This window comes from Rhizophagus irregularis, chromosome 2, assembly GCF_026210795.1.
Source record: "Rhizophagus irregularis chromosome 2, complete sequence".
Lineage (NCBI taxonomy): Eukaryota > Fungi > Glomeromycota > Glomeromycetes > Glomerales > Glomeraceae > Rhizophagus > Rhizophagus irregularis.
Genome location: NC_089430.1, coordinates 2,865,999 through 2,890,122, shown reverse-complemented (window position 1 = coordinate 2,890,122; position 24,124 = coordinate 2,865,999). Strand labels below are relative to the sequence as shown.

At 26.5% G+C, this 24,124-nt stretch overlaps 6 protein-coding genes across 6 annotated transcripts; 3 read left to right on the top strand and 3 right to left on the bottom strand.

The window, feature by feature from the left end:
- Positions 1-207: 207 nt before the first annotated feature.
- OCT59_011986 (uncharacterized protein) lies at positions 208-1,087 on the bottom strand (the record flags this gene model as incomplete). The annotated part of the gene is made up of 1 exon (XM_025324015.2): positions 208-1,087. The coding sequence occupies one exon, from the start codon at positions 1,085-1,087 to the stop codon at positions 731-733; it is 357 nt and encodes a 118-aa protein (XP_025188453.1). The 3' UTR covers positions 208-730.
- Positions 1,088-2,419: 1,332 nt separating this feature from the next.
- On the top strand, positions 2,420-3,162 carry OCT59_011985 (uncharacterized protein; the record flags this gene model as incomplete). The annotated part of the gene is made up of 4 exons (XM_066134151.1): positions 2,420-2,450; positions 2,524-2,550; positions 2,669-2,865; positions 3,007-3,162. The coding sequence occupies 4 exons, from the start codon at positions 2,420-2,422 to the stop codon at positions 3,160-3,162; spliced, it is 411 nt and encodes a 136-aa protein (XP_065989442.1).
- A 147-nt stretch (positions 3,163-3,309) lies between these two features.
- OCT59_011984 (uncharacterized protein) lies at positions 3,310-4,318 on the top strand (the record flags this gene model as incomplete). The annotated part of the gene is made up of 3 exons (XM_066134150.1): positions 3,310-3,474; positions 4,090-4,219; positions 4,311-4,318. The coding sequence occupies 3 exons, from the start codon at positions 3,310-3,312 to the stop codon at positions 4,316-4,318; spliced, it is 303 nt and encodes a 100-aa protein (XP_065989441.1).
- Positions 4,319-5,895: 1,577 nt separating this feature from the next.
- Positions 5,896-8,169, bottom strand: OCT59_011983 (uncharacterized protein; the record flags this gene model as incomplete). The annotated part of the gene is made up of 8 exons (XM_066134149.1): positions 5,896-5,960; positions 6,033-6,197; positions 6,276-6,922; positions 6,999-7,101; positions 7,246-7,456; positions 7,541-7,572; positions 7,673-7,743; positions 7,907-8,169. 8 exons carry the CDS (start codon positions 8,167-8,169, stop codon positions 5,896-5,898), a joined length of 1,557 nt encoding a protein of 518 aa, XP_065989440.1.
- A 4,785-nt stretch (positions 8,170-12,954) lies between these two features.
- OCT59_011982 (uncharacterized protein) lies at positions 12,955-13,392 on the bottom strand (the record flags this gene model as incomplete). Its single annotated transcript, XM_025331394.2, has 1 exon — positions 12,955-13,392. One exon carries the CDS (start codon positions 13,390-13,392, stop codon positions 12,955-12,957), a length of 438 nt encoding a protein of 145 aa, XP_025188450.2.
- Positions 13,393-20,829: 7,437 nt separating this feature from the next.
- OCT59_011981 (uncharacterized protein) lies at positions 20,830-22,513 on the top strand (the record flags this gene model as incomplete). Its single annotated transcript, XM_025312979.2, has 6 exons — positions 20,830-21,123; positions 21,199-21,262; positions 21,339-21,511; positions 21,595-22,075; positions 22,152-22,311; positions 22,393-22,513. The coding sequence occupies 6 exons, from the start codon at positions 20,830-20,832 to the stop codon at positions 22,511-22,513; spliced, it is 1,293 nt and encodes a 430-aa protein (XP_025188449.2).
- Between the last annotated feature and the right edge of the window lie 1,611 nt (positions 22,514-24,124).

Here is a 24,124-nt window from a genome sequence, read left to right as displayed (position 1 = left end):
ATTTTATAGTAGATTTCGATTGTGTAACCAATTTATGGTGGCGACAGTTCTGGTTATTAGAGTGTCCCCCGTTAATTTATCTAACCCCTGCAAAAACATCGGAACACGTGATGATCTATTTAAACCAATAAAATTGATTCCCGGGATACATTTTTTTTACGTCGCACGAATAAAAACTTTACATACTTTTATAGCTCCGATCTCTTTCTTTCCTACTGTAATCCTCTTGCACTTGATTACAATCATGGATCAATTTCTTTGAGCATAATGGACATGAAATTTCCCATGACAAGTCTGAAATTCAAAGCAAAGTGATACTTTTGCTATGATCGACTTTTGAATCTTTTACAAAAAACAATCAAATGAATGGCGAATAGTTCAATCAAACGTACTTATCATACAACTGTGTAATAGTATTTGACGCTTTGACGGGTATCTTATTAATATTAAATGTGATTTTACAAATACTTTATTTGAAATTTAGATATAATTTTACAAATAGGAGATAATAAAAAATGAAATTAAAAGAATAATAAAGAATAAAACTATGAAAATAACAGTGCGTACAATATATTTTGAGAGTAAGAGAGTTCAAATCAAATGAATAAGTTAAAGATTTCAGAAAGGTTCATTTAAAGGAATTAATCATTGAGAAGAAAGTGGGATAATGATAACTTTGGATCCGGGAATATCAAATGTAAAGATTTCAGAATGATTCGTTTGAGAGGAATTAATCATTGGAGGGGAAGTGAGTATAACGAGAAGTATTGTAATTATTTTGCGGTACGTTCTGGGTAATAGGCTGAGTAGTGTGTTGTTGAATGTTATTTTCAATATTTTGTTGATAAACAGGTTGAATTTGTTGAATATATTGCGGTAAGGGATGCGGGGGATCTGATGATGTAGTAGGGTAAGATTGCGAAGACGTAGTAACGCTACCAGATGTATTGATATTCATCATGGGACAGTCATTATTATTATTGTAATTGCAAGGAGCACTGCAATTAACATTTGGATGAGAATTAGTTGTTGACAGTCGTAAATCATCTTCATCAATAAAGTTTGAATTATTATAATTATTATCCATTTATAATAGAGTTTATAAATTGATTTCTATGGAAAAGTTCTGATTGCTGTTGTATCTGTTATTATGTACTAAGACTCTGTGGGAACTGAAGTTGAATTCTTTTATATTCATAAAAATCACACGAGTTCTCAGCATACACGGATTTTCGGCTAAATGATTTTTGGCTAAATGTAGATCAGTCAAGAGATACAAATCATGCAATCATGGGTATTCAATTTGTTTTGACGATCAAAATATACTTTTTTTAACCTCATTTATTTACCAAAATCGAAATAATAATACTGTACTGTACATAACAAATCTCGTTTCAAATTTAATATTAAAGTTCATGAAAAAAAGTAAAAGAATCAAATCCAATGTGAAAAACAAATTATATTATTAATTTTTTTCTTTTTTTCATGATGATTTAAATAAAACAAAAAATTTATATATATACAAGAATGAGTGATTACAAATATTCCTGATGATGTTATCATATCTGGATCCCATGCATAAAAAAAAGTACAATAAATCTACAGCATTTGATGATCTGACCATATGGAGAAAGAAGTAAAGAATCGAAGAAAGAAAAAAAGATTTTTTTTTTTTTTTTGTAATTTAGCGATTATAATGAGTAATTTTTTTTTATTCAGGTAAATTTAGTAAACAATTAGTAAATAATAATGTTACAAACATAAAAAAATAAAAAAATAAATAAATAACCAACATTTTATGTATGTTCCAAAAAAAACATTTAATATAAAAAATGGCTTAGAAACCTTTTTCGCGTGTGAATCGGTAACTCTTTTTTAGAGCGATGGTGATTATAATTTTTCAACGTTGAAATAAAATTAATATTTGTAACATAGGATGATACGGAACATACTGATTTTCCTTCTTAGGAAAGAAAAATGAATATCACCATATTTTTTGTGAAAATTACGAATTGTTTTATGATCGAGACTTTCTTTTAAGATATTTTTAAAAAAAAAGTCAAAAAAATTTTTCTTCGCTTCATTATTAGAAATAAATAAGAATATACAGTACAGTTACTACAGTATAAAGTAATATGCCGCCATATAACGTATTTTTCCAAAATTAGTCACCCCTTTTTTACAAGGATTTTGGTTAAAAAACTTGGGGAGGTGCTTAATTTTGGAAGTTTTTTTTACTAGTATTTTATATATTAATCTTTTGATCAAAGTTGGTAGGGGTGCCCAATTTCGGGGGGACTAAATTTGGAAAAATACGGTACATAGATTTATTGTAGACAATTTTTAATAACGTGATACTTTTACATACTCTATAGCTCCGATCTCTTTCTTTCCTATGGTTTTCGTGTTGAATTTCACAATGGAAACGAGTTACTCTTATGACTTTCCAGGTAAGTTTTTGTTATTTCTTTTATTTTTTTTTTGCGGTTTAAATCAAATTTATGTTTCTTTTTTGTTTAACAGCTTTTCACAACTATATTGAACGGGAAGGTACTAGGTTATCAAAATGAACAACATTATAATCCTCGTAATTCTCTTGCACTTGATTACAAAATTGAAACAATCATGGATCAATTTCTTTAATCTGAAATTCAAAGTTTGGACGAAGTGAATAATACCCATTCACCAACTAGTTTAAGAATTGGTTTGGAATTTGAGTCTTGGAACAATGTTGATATGGAATTAATCCATTGTACACAACAAATAGAGTTTGTGTGGATCAAAATACGAAAAGTAATCAGTAAAGATCGTACAACTAGTGTTTCATTTGCCTGTGATCGATCTGGAATTTATAAGCCTAAAAAGGTTGCTGATATATTAAACAGAGAAATAAAGGGAGCAAAAAGTGCAACTGTTAATGACATATTATTATTTATTGGCCAGCAAAGCGTCAACATCCACATGTTTTCACTTTTGTAACAGAACATAATCATGTTCTCCATGTAGATACAGATCGGTTCACATCAGCTTAAGGAAACGTTTGATGAGGTTCAATTTTATACAATTGTAGCGAATATTGATGCTGCTGTACAACGTCAATTACTTGAAGCAAGATATCCAGATAAATTTTTTTTTCGAGATTTGTCCAATGCCATTCAATAAGCCAAAATAATAGCATGATCAATACCTGGTAATGAACCAGATAATGATGCTTCAAATTTATTAAAGAAAATAATCTCTTTAAAACAAGATGATGATCCACTTTGGTTTATTGATTCATTTACTGCTAATAATAATCTCACAAGAATTATGTGGATGACACCTAAGCAAATCAATTTATTGCTGTATTCAGATGTTATCATCTGTGATACTACATTTGGTGCCAATAAATACGATATGTCACTTATGTTGGGTTTTGGATGGTCTGAAAAAGCTACAATAATATTACTCCTCTTGTTATATTTTCAGATGCTGGTTTGCAATGCATAATGTGATTAAGGGAAATTTTCTCGAAAACATAGTTCATGTTCATTAAAACAAAATATCAAGATACACCTACGTAGTAAACTTGGTAATTAATTTCAAGAGTTTCTTATTGCATTTGATAATTTATGTAATACACTAAATATTCAACAGTTTCAAGTTGAATGGAGATTTACTTAACAAACATGATGTTGCAAGGCAATATCTTACTGATAACTTATATCCAATGCATACGACATGGGAAAAGCGTTACATTAATCATGTTTTAATGCTGGAATTCAAACAACATAGCGTGTAATGGATCATCATAATACTCTTTGTGGATTGTTTCATGATAATGGAAAAAGAATTAAAGCGGAGACAATTAAAGATGATTATAGCAATTGGCATGATTACAGTTTCCTTCTAATAATATTTTAGCATCAACAATTCATAGATTCTTCCCAAGTATTGATAAATTTTATCACCAGAATTGCTTACATTATTAACAACAACAGATTCAAGATAGGTCTATGCATGATGCTAAAAATCAATATATATGTGTACAGTTGCACAAAGTGCAGGCAGCTAAAACTGAAGTTTTATTTGTTGACTTGTTTTTAATAGAATCTTTGCAATTTAAGCAATGATTTGTTAGAATCAAGCAACGATGATCATAAATGCATTGATCTTAAAAAAAATATTGGATTTTCAAATATTCTTGAAATTTGGCATGTAACATATGGTATCCGTGAAGGTAAATCCTTGCTATTCTTAATGATAGATCATATATGTGTACATGCCTTTGGATTATTTCACGTGTTTTAATTTGCTGCCATTTTTTTTAGGGGATTAAGAATTTCAGAGAAGGCTATTTTTGATATATCTTTTGATTGCTAGCAGATGGTATAAAAAAGTAAATGATTTATATCGAACATTAAGACATGACATTGACATGACATTTCAGCACTTAAATACTATTTCGATCCATAAGTTTTTTTTTCTTTTTAGAAAGAAAAATTAGTATTGTTATTTAGCTTATAATTTATTGCTTCCTTACGAAAATTGGAAGCCCGGACGACGGATGTCGGGTGACGAGGAACCTAATCTCTTCTCATTACTGGATCATTATGGTGAAGCGCAATTGCCATCCGACGGAGGGGACCCCGATTACTTCGACCGATTTATAATTTATGTGAGAGATAACCCGCCTACCGCGGGTGGTTGCAATGGGGTACCATTATTTATGATTATTTTAAGATTTTAGAAATTTAACGAAAAGAAAAGTTAGCTACATTCGCAAGTAACCTAATGAACGAATGAACGAAGGACTACAGGGATTTCGTAGAAGATCATTGAGAGGGGAAACGTGCCGGACGAAGGATTTTTAATTGTTTACTATGTTATTTAATGGGTTATTTAGTTTAGGTATTAGTTTAGATATTTATTTGATAGATGGATAGATTTATATTTAATGTGCACATTTGCAGGTCAAATCTTGTTATCAAATTTTTGCAGTTTACGAAATCTAACGTTTCGAGCATATTAAATTAAAAAAAAAAAAATAACGAAAAGAAAATATATACAATTTTTTTTTAGATTATTTTCCTTTTTAAATAAAGGAAATAATTCTGGGTGATTGATTATGTGTGAATTGAATTTCGATCAAAAAGACTAATAAAAAGTATAATAAATAAACTATATAAATAACACTAAACATAAAATCTATTAACTCCTTTTAATATTTTAATTTCAATTGTAAAAATAATAACCGATAAAAGTTATTATTTGTTTTATACAAAGTCGCAAACTCTATTGGGTTATATATTGGATAAATGCAAGTAATTGAATCCGCCTAGAAAAAATAAAAAAAATTTGTTACAAGGTGAGGATTATACAATTTGCGTATGGATATTTTGCGTATGGTGGAATAAATCCTCAGAAAAAAAAAAATTAGTGAGCCTTCTAATGGGTTTATGAATTTGATTGAAAGAAAATAGAGAAAATTCAGAAGTTAAAACTAACATTACTTTATTAATTTGAAATTATTAAGTTCTAATATTAGCTGTACTATATCAAGTAATTATTGATTAGCATACTTTATCCTCCCATCTCCATTACTTATATTATAAATAAAATTTGGATATTGAAAAGAATTAAAGCTAAAGGATTTATAAATGTTTATAATACTTTTCTATAACAAAAAGGTATATAATCATTAATAATTATAAATGTCAAAACGAATGCGTTTTTTACGTAAATTTTCATAAAGTGAATATGATACGACTTTATTTTACTTTAACAAAAATTTATTGTCATTACATACAATAAAAAATTTAAATTTATTTTACTTTTTTAAATATTATTTCAACACAACAGTAAAATATAACTTAATCGATACTAAACGATAACTAACGCTAATACACTTCCTTTTTAAATATAAATATTATCATCTTCAATATTAAAATCATTTCTAAATTTTGATCTCCATTGTTTACCTTTAAATAAAACAGAAATAACCGGTAAAGTTATTATAATATATAAGAAAACAATCACACTAAAAGTCCAACCTGTACCCAAACTATCTTCCATAGGTACTGATAATATTGACATTATACCAGCAATCATTTGTCTTAAAAATGTTAAATTTGCGTTTACCCAAACTGATTTTGTTGGAAATGAATCTACCAAGTAAGTATATATTGGATTAAATGCAAGTAATTGACCGAATCCACCTAAAAAAGAAAAAGGAATTAATCAATTACTTTTTCAAAAAAATAAAAAAATAAAAAAATACGCGAAAAAAATATTACCAAAAAACATGACGATTATTGGAAATATTACGGGAACTTTATGTTCTAATAACCATCCATACGCAAGGTAACATATAGGTATGATAATTGCCCCTAACCAAGTTCCATGAATCCTTCTTTCAGGTTCAATTTTAATCAATGATAAATTAATTATATCATCTTCCTTAGAAATTTCAATAATTTCATCTTTTATTACTACTACTCCTTCCATATTATCATTCTCTTTTTGATTTTCAGTCTTTTTTTGTAGAGCAATTAAAGCAATTCTTTTGGCATCTCTAATAATATAATCAGAATATCTACCTCCCAAAACACTACCAAACATATAACCAGCAGCTGGAGATAAAAATACCAAACCAGTGTGTGAAGAAGATAAATGATAAATCCTATTAAATTCTCTTGGTATTAATGCCGCTTGAATATAAATCAATGAAAGAAAAAGTGATATGTAAGATAATACTATAGATAAATTTGGATATCTAAAAAGAATCAAAGAAGCTAAAGGATTTATAAATTTTCTTTTAGTAGGAGGAGATGAATCTGATGAAGGAGGAGAAAGATTTTTATGTTTACGATACGTTTCAGGAACAAAAAGGAATATAAATATTAATACTATAAATGCTAATATCGCTATTAACCAAAATATCCTAAAGGAAAAAAAAAAAATTTTTAAACGGTTTTAAAGTTTATAAAATATACGCGTAAAAAAATATAATATTTTACCATCTCCAGCCAAGATATTGTGTGATATAACCTCCAAAAGTTGGACCAAATAAAGGTCCAATAAGTGGGAATAAATAAAAAATTCCGAATGCATTTCCACGTTCTAAAGATAAAATTTTTTTTAAGTTTTGCGTCACAAAGTAAGTGAATGTGATATGACTTTATATATTTATATAGTAAAGTAGATGGTTCAGTATACGTTGTTATATACGTCCATATTGCACGCAGTTTTCGCAAAAAGATTTACCTTCAGGAACAAACATATCACTTATTGTACAAGGTCCAATTGCATGTAAAGCATTTGAACCACATGCTTGTAAACATCTAACTACAATCAATAACCAAATGTTATTTGATACAGCACATATAATTGATGCTATAATAAAAAGAACTAATGAAGCGAGATAAACATTTCTACGAGTATGTTTTAAATCAGAATAAGTTGCCCATCCTAATGGCTAAATTTATATATTTGGTTAACATTAATAATTGTATATGATTAAAATTGAAAAGTTTTGACCATTGAAATGAGAATTACTTACTCCTATGCCTTGAAAAATAAGAAAGACCGCGGCTTTTGTTTTAAAATGAATAAAAGTATAGAATTAATTCCCTTTTTTAAATTTTATTTTTGAAGTTAAATATCTCTTTAATTATTGTACTATATTATTTACCTGATGTGGTTACTAGTATGTCACTCGTATGCAGTTGCTCTTGAACAGTTAAAAACGCGGGATAAAATATACTATTATGAAAAAAAAAATCTCATTTTAAAAAGTCTCAACAACATAAGAACGCGATGCACTTTTTATGAATGCGCGTTTCTTTTAAAAAAAAAGGATTCTTGCTTATGAGTAGTATGAGTAGGAATTAATCAAATTATAGCAAATTATCGAATTAAAACTTACGTGCTTGAAATTGGAGCAATAATAGCACCGCAAGAAAGTACAGACAATATAATCCATTTTTTCTTTTTAGGCCAAAGGAAAGGATCATCTTCATTTTCTTTAGTGGTTGTTAATTCTTGAGTTAACTTTTTTGAATTAATCGAATTATTTTCGTCAATATCAACAACTAACGTTTTTTTATTCTCTTCAAGGTTATCATTTTGTTGTTGTTGATCGTCATTATTTATTGATATTGAAGAATTATTCTTTTCTTTATCGGTCATGATTAAGAACCTTTTTTAAGCAGTGAAAGAGAAAAAAAAGTTTTTTTAATCAATGCAACGACTGAGGATATCAATTTTTTTGTTTCTTAAATAATTTTTTTCGTTTTTTTTTTATCTTTCAGATCAAAAGAAAAAGGGAATCAAAGACAATGATTTTTAGATTCCATTGATTCAATAAATATTCGTAAATATTCGTTGACTCATGATATTTTTCGGTTTGGTTACATTTTAAAAAAGTTTTCACGTTTGTGAAATTAAATTAATAAGATCGAATTGAAATTGATTGGAGCATTAAACTATTATGGGAACAGTTTTAAACTTTAAAAATAAACTCGGGTTATTCTATAGGATAGTATCGGAATTTTTAAATTGATCGTTACAAGATCAATATTTAATAACAACGGCAAACAATTTATTTTTATATATGAATTACAGTAATCACTTTTAATTAGTAATTAATTTATAGACAAATTAATTAATTAAAAATTATTTATTAATTAATACCTTTACTACGGAATTGTTATTAAGGAATTAGTATGTCCTTTTTTAAGAAAGAGAAAAAAAATAGTAAATGAGTAATGTTTAATGTTTTATGTATTATGTTTTTAAGTATTATGTTTTTTACACAATATTTTTTTAAGATTCAAATAAATAAACAAAAAAAAAAGGAGATAAATTATTAGACAATATGACTCATTTGATCGACATTTACCTTTATAAATTCCTTTTTTAGGTAAAAAATCTTTTTTATCGTTGTTATCAAAAAAAAAACCCACAATTCAAAAATAGAATTATGCATGATCTGAGAATACTCTGGTCGCAGTCAGATTCGAATGTTATGAGTACGATAAGGAAAAATTATGTATAACGTAAGCGAATATTTGTTTCTTAATTAAATTCTTTTCATTCTTTTGTTTACAACCTTTCAAATATGGTTAGAATGATTAATTGGCGTTTTTTAATTAGTTCGTAGGATATAGTCCGATTAACGAATGGGTTCTCAAATATTTAATTGAATTTTTAATATTATAAATACAGTTTTAAATGCTATTATATGATTTTATAAAAGATAATCTTATCTTTGATAATGCATTAAAGAAATACCATTATTATGTAAGTATTACTTATCTAGGAATAAGTAAAATTTTACTAGGATTGGATAAACGATCGGCCCGATCATGTTCCGATTCTAAGTAAAATTTTACTATTCCAATTAGCCAGGAGATAATTGATTTATCCCCTGCCATTTACACAATAGTAAGTGTTTTATAGTATATCGTGAATATAATATAGTATATTTATTGTTGAATCTTATTTTTCTTTCGCTTGGTTTTTTTCCATTTAAAAGATTTTAAAAAAATAATTAAATTTTTTAAATTTTAAAAAGCTTCGGAATTATTACTATTACACTTGAAAAATAATATTGAGCTTACATTTTCCCATTTGGAAAATGCAAATCTTTCCGAATTACTCAAATTTTCAAATCAGTCCATTATAGTATAATCAATAGTTAATTTTTACCGCAAAATTTCCTAGAAACAATACATATAAAATTTGCTACCCAGTAGGTGTAACTACATTTGCATAATCGTGTAATCAGGGGATAATTAATATCATATGAATGAAATATTTATCGCTTTGTTGTTCTTAAACCTTATGGTTCTACAATTGTTAGAAATGATTATACATAAGTGTATCCTAGGACCGGGAAATTTTGAGAACTTTAATCGAAACGGTTCAGCAAAAATTATTTTGCCGATTTAGATTGATCAATTTTTTTAAGTATTGAGTGTTGATATTTTGATATCCTACTATGATACTATGATAACAAGTTTTTAATAGTAAAAGAAACGATAGTATACATGTACATATAATAAATTTAAAGAATATAAAAAAACGATTGCTTACATACAATAAGTTTGATACGAGAATATCCGAATATATTTTGATAAGATGTACATTTTTGAAAGTTGGTCATTATGTATGCTTTTTTTTGACAATTATTTATAATATCTATTGTATTGAAATAGGTTAGGTAGGACCAGTAATCACTTTTAAAATTTACCTATTTTATAATTATTATTTGAATGTCAATCTTAAAAAATAATATTGTAAAACTGAGTTAATAAAGATCTTTTTGATTTTTATTAGTAATCTGAAATGCCTGATCGGCATAGTAGACGAAACGTTGCCGCGCATATTATTCGAAAGATGATGTGCGCTCAGCGTATGTCGCATATATGATATGACGCAAATTTTGCTTCATAAGCGGAGAAGTTTGCTTTATACCAATATTCGCAAACTTTGCCATGTAAGTGCACCATGTAATTATTTGTGTAATTTGAAATTATCCAATAAAAAATTTATAATTTTGATAAAATTTATTTGTAGGTATATTTTTAATATAGATTTATCATATTGATAACTACATTATCAGATGTACTAAATACATTAGCGAAAATATATTTTTTTTCGTCACTCCCAACCCGCTATTAAATGGTGACTTCAGTAAATCACCAGAGAATCCTAAAAGGCACGTAACTTGAAGGCCGAAGCCAACCATACGAAATCTGTGGCGATGTACGGAAGACAAGGATCGACTACTGAATTCCATCTATATTTAAATAAAATGTTCAAATTATGGGTTTGGAAGTTCATACCAAAATTTAATTAAAACAAAAATTGACATAAGTTTTCTTTAAAAAATTTGATTAGATATTTAATGATTTTAATCAATGGTCCTAATATTAGAAGACTTTGACTTTTTATATTATCATTGGATCAATTTAAAACAAGATGGGTGGAACATGTAAATTCTCAAAGATTCTTGGTGAAATATTTAGTAGAAACTAGGATGTGAAAGTTTCTTTGCCTGAGTCGATAAAGATTATTCCAAAATTAGTAATAAAAATTACTTGATATATAGGTTGTCATAAGTTATCGGCGATAAATATATTATTACTCATATCAGTCATGAATAAAAGTTGAAATAAAATTACTCATGCAAATAATTATATAAATAATATAAATATGCCCCAATACCTTAATTTTTTTTTTCAAATTTCATTTGAAAAAGAAAAAATTTCAATTTTAAAGGTTAGGGTTGTAAGGGTTTGTTTTCCTTCTTTTTTTTAGGCGTCTTTCTGGAGCCTGCCTTCTGTCTTCTCTTCTCTTCTCTTTTTTTTAGGTCTCCTTTTTTTTCTTTAGTCTTCGATTATAATCTTGAACATGGTTGAATAATTCTTCGATAAGTAACTCATCAGATGAAGCCAATAAATTCTTTAGTCTTCGATTATAATCTTGAACATGGTTGAATAATTCTTCGATAAGTAACTCATCAGATGAAGCTAATAAACCAAGAATACCTTCACGCACCCGATAGGTTTTCTCTTTTCTTTAGATCTCTTCGGTTCCCTTTTTACATCTTCTTTTAGGTATGTAGGTTAGGAGTGTTGTGTATGGGTGGTGGTCGCTCTCTCTCGTTTTCCCTCTTTCCTATCTCGTTTCCCCTCTTTCCCTTCCCTTTCCCTCCCTCTTCCCTTTCCCCTTTCCTTCCTTTCCTTACTCACTCGCCCTTTTCCCTTTCCCTTATTCCCTCGCTCTTTTCCCTTTCCCATCAGACTCTCTTTCCCTCTCTCATTCTTCCCTTTTCCTTTCCCCTTTCCCTCGCTCTTTCCCTTTTTTTTCTTCCTTTTCCCTCGTGATCAGGTGACAACAAGTTTTTTAAAAAACTTGGCTAAGTCAGCAACAAATATTAACGATTTGTTCACTTTATTAAATATATTTATAACTAAATTAAAAATAAAACTTTTATTAATTTCTCGTCTATAATTAATATTTTGATTATTCAATTTTTTAATTTTCGCAAATGTATTATCCCAAAATTATTTAAATTTTATCGAGATTTCCTTTGATTAAATTCGAATGAGTATTGTATACAAAAAGTTAAATTTTTTAATGTTTAACTAAACATAGGTCGTTTAAACTTTTATTACATAAGCTTTTTTAACAATTGTAAAGACTAGCTAAACTATAATAATAAAATGTTAAAACAATTTAACATTTGATTTCAGTTGAGTCGTCATCACTAGGTAAAATTAAGTTTATATTTTATTAAATAATGTAGCAAAGAATATATGTATAATGATTGAAAAGCCAATTTATTTGTTAAAAATTATATGATAATTGAAAATGTAAAACTAATAAAATTATACTTTTGAGTTCTTCTCTTTCAAATTATTGGATTACTTTTTTTTTTATCAATCATATTTCAAAAAGTTTATTAAAGTGCATATTTTATACGATGCCACATACTTGAAGATCGCACCATTTTGAAAACGGCGATAAAAAACGAAACGAAAAAGAAATCAACTCACTTCGTACTACAATTGTTATAATAGCAATATTAATTTTTAATAAAGATGGTATTTATAGTTAGAGCATCACAAAACATAAAAATACTGTAACAAGTGAAACTTAGTATTTATTTAAAATGAAAGAATCAGAAGCAATTAATAATTCATGAAAAAGAAAAGAATCATGCTTTTTGAAAGATAATAAGAAAAAAAATCAGCATTATGTCTTACTAGTCTCTACTTTTAAAAATTGGATTATACTTTTGAGATACAATTATGATCTAATTGATCTAATTCTACTCTGTATTTATACAGTATTGATAAGAAACAAAATTATATGTTTCAAAACATATTTCAGTAATTTTGAAGCACATCAGAGCTTATTGCGCTTGTATCTTTGTAATTATACAAAAATTTTAGCGGTTCATAACTACAATTTACCACTACCACCCAAGTATATCATTGCATTAGAGTCTTCTATACCAATGCAAAGAATTAAGGTCTCCCCATATTCTTTAAACACTTCCCCATAATTACCAGTTGTTATTGATTCAAAGAGATTAAATCCTCGCGCGTAACCATCTTTATCAACATCTAATGGAATATAAGCATAAGGATACTTCGCACAAAGTTTTTCAATTTTTGATTCCTTTTCATCATCTGACTCTAGTGATTCAAGGTCAAGCTGACGAAATTGGTTAAGTGCCTCAATATCATGTTCACTAAACCTGAAAGCATCGTTTCCATTTCTCCAAAAATCATCAGTATACGTTCGTGGAACTGGTGGCAGATCAGTGAACAAATAATTTTTAGATTTATCACTATTGGGTTTGGAATGTGTTTCTGGCTTTGGATGTGTCTGTCCCATTTTTTTCGTGAAGAGACTTTTCTAGTCAAAATGTCATTACCATATATAAAATTATAAATCAAATAAATATCAATATCAAGTCATTTACTCATTGTTGAGTAGCAAATCTTTTATTCCGTTTTTGGCAGTGTATTTTGCATGAGTAATAATATTTCGTGATACGTCATTATATCACAGGAACTCATGTATTAATAAATAACTCGTAAAGTTTTTTTTTTGTTATAATTTTGAGCGACAGATTTTTCGGGATGAGATCAAGTTAACGTAATTTTCCCTTCCAAAATCGATTAGACCCACTACAAATCATATAAAAAGGCGAGGCTCTCCACCGCCAATTCGGGCCGCACATGGAACGTCTGGAGGAAGTGAACTCAGTTTGCCACGAGCAAAGTTCACGTTCCCCAACTTCGAATTGCGGGTTTAATGGTAGCTCTTCAGAATGTTTATATAATATATAATGCGACAACATATACAATTCCTCAAAAGTATAGTTAACCGAACTACTCCCATTTCTATTTTAAGTTGCTTTGATTCCCGTCACTAAACTGCAACTCTAATGCTGGAACAGATATGATATTCGGTACAGTTATTATTAAGCTTAAAAGACAAGTGAAATAATTTAAAATTACTAGATAAGTTCTTGGGAGACGATTCTCGTCCAGGGCGTCTTCTCGAAGACATGCTCATATAACAAAAAAATTAATCGTCGTTTTCCTTTGGCATTTATGCGTGACACGAACTACAAAGTGTCCATAAAATTTAAAGGCTTAATTTTTGTCCTCATAAACAAGTTAAATAAAAGATTACAAAGTGTAAAAAAAAATAATGATAATAAATTAAATAAATCTATGTATACTGTATATTATACAGGAAGCAAAATGGTATCTCAGTAAAATATCCCTTGGATTTCGGCAAAATGGCATTTCGATCAAGTGATTTTTGGTATAAAGTGATCTACTACCAAGTTCAGTAGTTCACAGCCATTTTTGATCAAAATTCTTCTACACAAATGTTATAATGTATTATCTGAGGAGATTACTAGTCAAAAAATTTTTCCTGAATTTTAAAATACCTGTAACACGGAAATTTTTGATTAATACTGGAGTGAGTATAATACCAGAAACTATAATGTTAAATATATTACGCTATATAAATTCTTACATCACTATTATATATAGTATCTACCCGTGTAATTTGCTCAAAGTCTCCAAGGTACCCGGCAAAATGGCTTCGGCGAAATTGGAATTAGGTAAAGTAGATTTTGGTGAAGTGGATAATTCAGAGAAAAGGATTCGGTAAAATGTCCCATGTCCCGGCGAAATTGGTTTCAGTGTCGGCGAAACCATATTTGCAAATATTAATAGTTTTGAAATTTTTAAAAAGTTATAATGGTTAATCCACTTAATTTAGCCGAAATGGCTAATCCACTTTAATTAGCCGAAATGGTATAATGGCTAACCCACTTAATTTAGCCGAAATGTTAGTGCCAATCCTAAATCCCTATTTGTTAAGGTACTACACTGCAAGTCAGATACTATTTGATGCATATTTGCAGACTTGGAACCGGCCGAATGTAATTTTATTGTCCAAGCATCTTGGCAGAAGTTAACTAATGTATGTTTAGTTGAGTTATTAGAGGTTCACGTCTTAACAATCCTTCAAATATTTGGTAATCAATGGTTAATGGTACGATTGGAAATTATACTAATTATAAAGGTATGCAATATACTTGTAGCCGAAACCACCATGTGGCCGAATCTGAAACCAAGTCCGAAAGTAAAGTAGCAGAAACCATATGGCCGAATGTGAAACTCAGTCCGAAACTAGTGACGAATCTTAGGCTGAAACTATCTTTTATTATAGACCCATTTTTTAACTATATAATAATCATTCTTTTAACAAGGTTGGCAAATCGTATTAATCATGTGACAAATATTTGAGGTAGGGTTGCATTATTATAATTTTATTTGCATAGGCAATGCAAAGACATCTCATTTTATCTTACTATAACACTAGTTCTAAAGTTATGTATAATCTAAATGGTTCGCTCTTCAAATTGTCTGACCTTTGTATAATGCCGTAAAGCTAGCAGTTCGTCCGACATATCGATTGTCTTTTTGCGTTAAAGATATTCAAAGAGTTGAATTTAATGTGTCTAGACTTTTTTTGTACAACTTAAACTAATACTATTTTGAGTTAAATGACAAAGTTTAGTGTGATTTTGCCCGCAAATATTTTACACTATATTTATTAATTAATTAATACCGTATATTGAATTTAAAAATATGTACACGTGTACCTCTTCGAAACAAATTCTACTATCACTTACAGCATTTCCAATTTTTAAGTATCACATAATTTGATCCCCTTATCCTTTTATTGTTTTTATCAAATGATCGTAGTTCTTTCTTAAGAATTTTGCTAAATCCACCTTTAGTCATATATTTAATATTCGTAAATTATTGTATGGTATATATTTAATTGGATGAATTGATTCCATTTGACTTAAATCATCGATTGTCAATGTAGCCAAACATTCTAAAAAAAAAACAATTTTCAATTAGTCTTTTTGTTCCTTCATTATTTAAAATTTTAAAATGAAAACCCTCTCTTGTTATTATTTTCTATTGCTTCTCAATTGTATCATCGAAAATGAAATGTAAAGAGAAAATGATAAATAATGACATGTGATTTCATGACGTACCCACTTATTAAAACAAGCCATAAGGAAAGTCTCTATAACATCACAGACCAAATGCCCGTCGAGTTCTCCTTTTCAAAGTATGAGGGACAATAAATGATATCTCAGCATAAGCGACACAGTTGTACCATTTCTTCTTCACCTAAATATGCACCTAAATTTGAGCTTAAAAAATTTCCATTGTTAAAATATTAAAATAGTAATTCCCGAATAAAATATGAAAAAATATGAAAAAACCCCATTCTAAATAACTCAAAAATAACGCAAAAATAACGCAAATATTTTCCAAATAATTTTATTCGATAGATAACATCAGTCATTATTACATGAAATGTATGTAATAATATAAAAGGTAAGTATTTATAGAGTTATTATTAATGATTGGATAAGTATCAGCATACAGTATTATTTAATTATTATAATAATTGCATCGTTAAACAAAATTGAGCCAGTTGCAGTACAACGTAAAAATCGGGTATTATATTATACTTTGAAAGTCATTATTTAATTCATTAAGTCATTATTTATTTTCATAGGTAAATATATTTTACCGGTTCATTGTGATTATAAATGATTTCAGGACAGGGTCGTCGTTTAACCGATGGTAACTGATGATTAAAAAAAAAATGTTCATGGGTGAGAAAATTACCAAAAAATTTTGATATATTTCTTAAAAGTGATAACAACATCCAAAAATATTTTTAAGATTTAGAACCAATTTCCGAATAAGAAAAAAATGGGCACCAAAAGTTTAAACCCAAATTAAGGATAACAATTTCCAAATATTAAGATAAAATTTTGAATGTTTTGGGAACACATTCAAAAACAATGGAATATTTTTTCTCACTGTGTTGCAGTTTCAAAAAAAGTAAAAGTGGTATACTTTGACTAAATAAATATATATTATTTTTATGAATTTCAACCAAATTATTCATTTCAACCGATTATTCGATGTTCGAAAAAAATATATACCGATAAAAAAAAAATGGATTTGTCATAATATTTATTGATTATAAAATTGATTCTATTCGTTCATATTTTTTTTACATAATAAATCAATTCATTCAATAATCCTTTGTTGACTAAAAATCAATCAAAATCAATCAAAATAAGTGATTTCCGTAATAATAATAATTATTATTATTATTATCACTTTAATCGATAAGGAAAAAAAATTAAACCTCATATATTATTTGTCACATATTTGCATAATATAAATTATGAATTATAATAAATTGAAAGAATATGAATTATGCGGTGATAAATTACCAAAGTGGTCTTGTGATTTATAAGGTTTTTATTATTTGTTACATTTTTTGGTTCTTAAAGAAATTTAAAATTTAAATTAAAATTTATTATTTAAGGGTATTATCCGTTTTAACCGATAAAATTCATTTTTTTTGGTTTCTTCTTATTTTTCATTCTACTTTTGTCTTCAATGAACCAAAATTTTAATATAATATGTTCAGATAATTATGAAAATAATTTAATATAAGAATGATCCTTTTATATTCTGATTTCTAGAAATGAAATAAAAAGGAACGAAAAGAAAGAAAAAGAATCAAATTTAAATTTTATTTAAAAACGCAAAAAAATTTATTATTTATTATTTAAATAATAATAATAATAATATATATAATAATATATATAATTATATATGTAATATAATATATAATATATAATATATATAATAATTATATATATATTATACGAATAACTTTTTTTTACCCATTCGATATAAATTTTCATTTTAAAATGAATTTGTTTTTGGTATTATCAACATCAATCAAACATTTAAATTTCAATTTCTTTTTGGCAGGTTTATTTTTAATTTTTAATATCCTATGGGCTTTTTGTTTAACCGTTGTTACTGTTTATTTTGTTGGAGGATGTTTATGGGATTTAGGAAATGAAGCGTTTAATGGTGAAATTAATAACGATCCAAAGGTTTTGACGATGATCGGAAATAGTATGATTATTACATTATAATAAATATATCGCGGGTCGATGATTTCATATGGGAGGAGAATTACTTTTACGGTTAAAGGTTAAAATTTTTATATGGAGAGATTGGGAATTTGGTATAAAAGAATGTTCGTTTATATTTTTGATCTTCTTTCTATGAATAAATAATTTATATCATTAGTTGCGTGGTATGAACATTCATTTTTTTTAAAAAAATATTTTGTAATTATTATTAAATTTCATTTCATTTTATTTTTATTTTTTAAAAAAACATTTCTGATATATTTTCATTTTATTTTTATTTTAAAAAAAAACATTTGACATATTTTCATTTTATTTTTATTGAAAAAAAACATTTCTGATATATTTTGTATTAAAAAGTTACATTAAATATTTGTATTGTAATTAATTATTTCATTTCATTATTAAAAAAATGGTTTCAAAAAAAAAAATCAATACTTATTTTATTGTAAAAAATATATGTATATATTTCATGAACAGATTTCGGAAATTTATTAACCGTACTTCAAATAAGAAAAAAGGAAAAAGGAAAAAAAAATTATCCGTTGATTGATTAATTGAAGAAAAACAAAAACCAATCAAAATTCAGAACGTATTTGAATAAACATATTTTTTTACTTTACGGACGGTTTGATAAACCTATAACGTAAGTTAGTTACACAATAACCTGCATTATTTTTAATGTACGGAGGAAATATATGAATTAGAGAGGATGATTCATTTTATCATTTATTATCAGTTTAATAATAATAATAATAATAGTATTATTTTCATTTTAAATCAAAAATCTATTAAAATCTATTAAAATCTATTAAAATCAAAATCAAAAAAAAAATCAAAAAAAAATCTTTTTTATCATTAACTTGTTTCAATTTGGATTTATTTAATTAAAGTTTTTTTTTTTAATTTTTTTTTTCTTTGTTTATGATTTTAAACAATATAAACCATTTTTTTAAAAATCTTTTAGAGATTGTGATTATTGTGATAAGTCACCAACCTTAAAAAAAAATTTTTTTTTTTAATGTTATTTTTTTTAATGTTGTAAACGCATAGGCATCAGACTCCACTCTATTTTTGCATACTGAACGTGCTTTGAACTCCACACAAACAAAAATACTCCCCACATAATACATTGTCCCTCTTCTCCATCTCACGTTTCACACATCTTCGAACTTTTTTTTTTTGATATTCTTTGTTTCTTCTTATTATAATATGCATTGTCATGAGATGATTTACAAATTTAAATTCATTCATTTTAGATTACTTAAAAAAAAATAATTTATAGTATTAAACCTCGAGCGACAATCAATTTCACTATATTTGTCTTAATAATGTGAAAAAAAAAAGTGAGAACAGGATTATCGAAACAATCAAACTTATTATTCAAGAAAAAAAAAAAAAAAATTTTTTTTTTTTTTTTCTAATTAATTAAAGAAAGTTTTAGAAAAATGAAATCATCTAATTTACCTTATTGATTTTTATTCAAAAAAAAAAAAACGATATTATAATATTTATTATAATGAAAGATCTACTGAAAAAAAAGAGAAATTTCTTTTCTAAGATGTTTTTTATAAAAAAAAAATCTCCTGATTTTGTTTTTTTTAAAAAAAAGGAAACTTGTAATTTAAAAAAAAAAAATTGAGAATTACAAAAAATTACCAAAAAGATAAAAAATGATAATTTTGCGGAGAAATAAAAAATTCTGGAGAAAATTATTCACAAACAAATAATAAGACTTCATAATCAAAACAATTAAACATATAATTATGTAAATGTATGCAAGTGAAAATCAAAAAAAAAAAAAATATTGAAAATTATACAGTAACTAAAGAAATTTGATCAACTTGGATAAAAATAAAGTTAGCATCAGAGAATTCTATTAAAGAAGGCTGAAGGATAATATATTTTCTTCCTCTTGATTATTCCCAAAAGATTATAATCATTATCCCGTGAAGAATCCATTAAAGTTTCTTTGAAATCAAGTTTTTTCTTTAATAAAACAATCGAAATATGAAATAATGGAAGCTTCGGGTAAGTACAAACGGTATTTTCAAATGATAGTGCGGAATAAAATGTAAAATCCGGTAAGTCTTACCAATTTCTTGTTTCAATCAGGTAATTAATTTAGTTGGTTAGAACTTTTTATATATCTCACCTGTCAATTATCTGTTTATATACAGTACATGTTATGCATCATCATTATATGCATTAATATTAGAAAATCAAAAATAATTTATACAAACCATCATAAACAAAGTGAAGATTCCCGGAGTAATTTAAATTAATTGATATTGAATTAAATTAGTTGTTTAAGTGACTTTAAAAATAGTTTGAGTCACATGTATAATTTGATGTAATATGTAATACCATCAAGTTTATAATCTTGTTGTATACTCGTTATATATTATCATTTACAATAAAAACTTGTATTGTGTGATGTAAATATTTCTTGTATTACTTTTGATATTAATAAAAAGGGGATCTTTTCTTGTTAATCGCCATTTTTTTTAATTAAATTTTTTTTATATAAACTGGAAAAGATTTTATAAATCCTCCTAAAAAAAAAAAAAAAATATACTCCTTTTTTTTTGTTGATTCCTCAATTTTTTTCCAAAATATTTATTCATTTTTTATTTTTTTTTTAAAAAAAAGAAAAAATTCTATTTAAAAAAAGAAATCCTGAAATTTTCTGAAAAAAATAAAAAACCTTTTTATAAACAACCAAAATTTTTTTTTTTGATTCATTAAAAATGACGGAAGTAATCAATGCATCCTCAAATATCTCAAGTTTATTATTAATGAAACACAACGATTTATTATTAAAATCACAACAATCACATTCTAAAGCGATTGAAGAAATTGCAAACAAAATGGATATAGAATTCGTTAATTTCAACGAATTTAGTGATATTCACGAATTTAGAAGTGATTTATATGGTGATAATGTAAGAAAGGCTACCTGGAAAAAAAATTCAAGACCTGTTATTTTAAGATCTGTTCCTGGTTATAGTATTGAAGACCATCATAAGAAATTAACTGAAGAGGTAACTAAACTAACTTAATTAACTTTCTTAATGATTAAATACATATATATTGACCATTGTTAACTAATATATTAGATTCGTCGCTCTAAATCGAACATGAATTGTGAGAATATAATACAATTACTTGGAGTAACCGAAGGTACAAATCAAAAGTTTTATCTTCAACGAAGCGTAATTCCTTAAACATTATAAATTAATTATTATTATCTATATAGATTCATCAGAAAAAAATGCCGTTCTTGTAATACAACATCCTAAAGATGGTACTTTAAAAGAATATTTGTCACAACATAAAGATTTGGATTGGCCAAAGAAATTTAATTTAGCTAAAGATATTGCATATGGAATAAGACATTTACATAAAGCAGGAATTGCTCATGGAGATTTGGTTAGTATCTTTCCCATGAAGGTTTCATTTTTTATTGCATAGCTTGTCCCATGTCCCTAATCAAATTAAATTTTATCTTGTAGCATGAATTAAATGTTTTTATTGAAGATGGTAAAGCACTTATAAGGGATCCAAGATTATTTGGTTTTGATGATGACGAAACATCTTCTTCTTCAACTTTAAATAGTGATGTGCTTTCAACGATACCATTTGTTGACCCACAAGTTATGGGAGATATGAAACATAAACCTGATAAACGTTCAGATATTTACAGTTTTGGTGTACTAATGTGGGAATTATCAAGTTGTAAATCACCATTTCATGATACTCCGTTTGGTAATGGAAATCAAGTTTTACTTACAATGGCTATAATGGTTAGAAAAACTCGTGAACAACCTGTACCAAATACTCCTGAAGAATATGTTCAATTATATCAACAATGTTGGGATCATGAACCAGACATGAGACCAAGTATTGAACAAGTTTGTGAACAAATAGAAGGTTTCTTATATGATGAACCCGTTATCACTGGGAAATCTTTAAGTAATAGTATTGTTATTGCTGGTAATTATCATTCAAATTTATATATAACACCTAATTGTTCAAGATTGATTTATTTATTTATTTATTTATTTTTTAGACATAAGAGCTTCATCTGAAGAATCAAGGAAATCTCATGATAACCTTCACCCACCTTCATTATCATCATCACAATTACAATCATCACACAGTCAAAATGACAATGAGAAACCATTATCATTAGTACCTCCGGAACCTAAATATCAAGATGCCAATTTAAGGTAAATACAAATAATCTTTTTACGGTCGATCTGTAAAAAAAATTTAATGTACTAATTTTTTTTTGTATATATATTTTATAGTGAACCAATATCACCAAAAACATTAGCAAAAATCAATAAAGAAATCGAAAAATCAAAAGGAATTAAAAAATTTAAATCAAAAATATCAAAAATATTTAAGAAAATGTCATGTTTTTCTTAATTTATTTAATCATATAATAACAACTATTAATTTTTTTATTTTATTACAACAATTATTATAATAATTATTATTATTATTATTATTTTTCTTAAAAAAAAAAATTCTTATTATTTAATCATATTCTGACTTTTTTCTATATGTAATATGTATATAGATTTTTTTTTTCTCTCTTCATAATTTTTTTCATTAATTGTATATTTTTTTGCATTTTTTCTTCTTTTTTTATTATTTTTTTTACTTATCATACGTTTTTTTCCTTTCATGGCAAAAATTTTAAATAAAAAAATCACTCGTAGCATTTTCATTCATCATCAAACATAATTATTTTGTCGGTCTTTATTGCGTGATTCGCAAGGGGGATCTGTTTATCAATTGTCACACCAATGCGTTGGTATAATACAGGTTTTTTTAATCAAGAAATAAATCCGGTTTCTTTTAAATCAGGATATATAAAATACCGAATCGGGAAACCGGATTGGAATCCGAAGGATCATAATAAAAATATTCGAATCCAAAGTCCAGAAATCTAAGGAGATTTATGCGGTGTAACCTTGTAGGGTTGCATTAAATATCCATATATATGTTAAAACAATGAATTCTTTTTAGGAAAATTTTCTGTTTAAAGCCGGTAACTTTAAAGAAGATAAACTCCCGACACCCCCTTTTTTGTACAAGTTTATGCCGTACTTAATAGAGACCTTAATAGATAGAGAACTAAATAAATATTCACAATGATAAAACAAACAATATGAACTTAATAAACAATTCTTTTGATGATTAAAGTTTTTTTTTTCTTACAATAAATGAAAAAACGGAGTCGGAATTATCGACTAAAATAAAATTATTTATTTTTTTTTCTTTTGCATCCGAACAAAATTTTTTTTTCGGACTGATCTATTTTCGTCCTTATTATTAAGTATGGAATATACAATATAAAACAATTTATATATATATATATATATATATCGGAATGATCTATTTTCGTCCTTATTAGAATAATTTTTTTTTTTCTAAAAAGAAATATTTATCGATATTTGATTAATAAAAAAAAAGATCGGATGTTCTGATAATTTATTTAACAAAATTGGTTATGTTTGATTCGAAACATTCGAAACACAAAAGGGAAATGCATCGAGTGTTACAGAAATATTTAATAAAATTTCTTTATATTCATTCCTTAATAGTTTTTTTTTTTTTTTTAAGGCAAAAATCATACGACTCCATCAAGTGATCATATTTAAATATATATATTGTTACAAATTTGTTATCAGACCCTTAACTGATAGATAAAAATATGCATAAAAAAAGTTAAGTAAATGCATAAAAATATGTAGAATGACTAAAATATCTTCCTTATTATATATTCCTTATTTTTTTTTAGATAATATCGTCCTAGCATTACATAATTCTGGCCTGAAAAGATCGTGTCAATTTAACCCAATTTACGTATAGATTATTATATATGTATGTATAGATCAGTCCTTAAAATTACATATGAAAATTTTCCTTGCATTTAAGTAACCTGAAGTTATAGTTGGAAAAGATCTGAATGCAATAAAAATTGTTAAAATGGTAAATAAAAAATATATATATATTTATTTATATATTTCC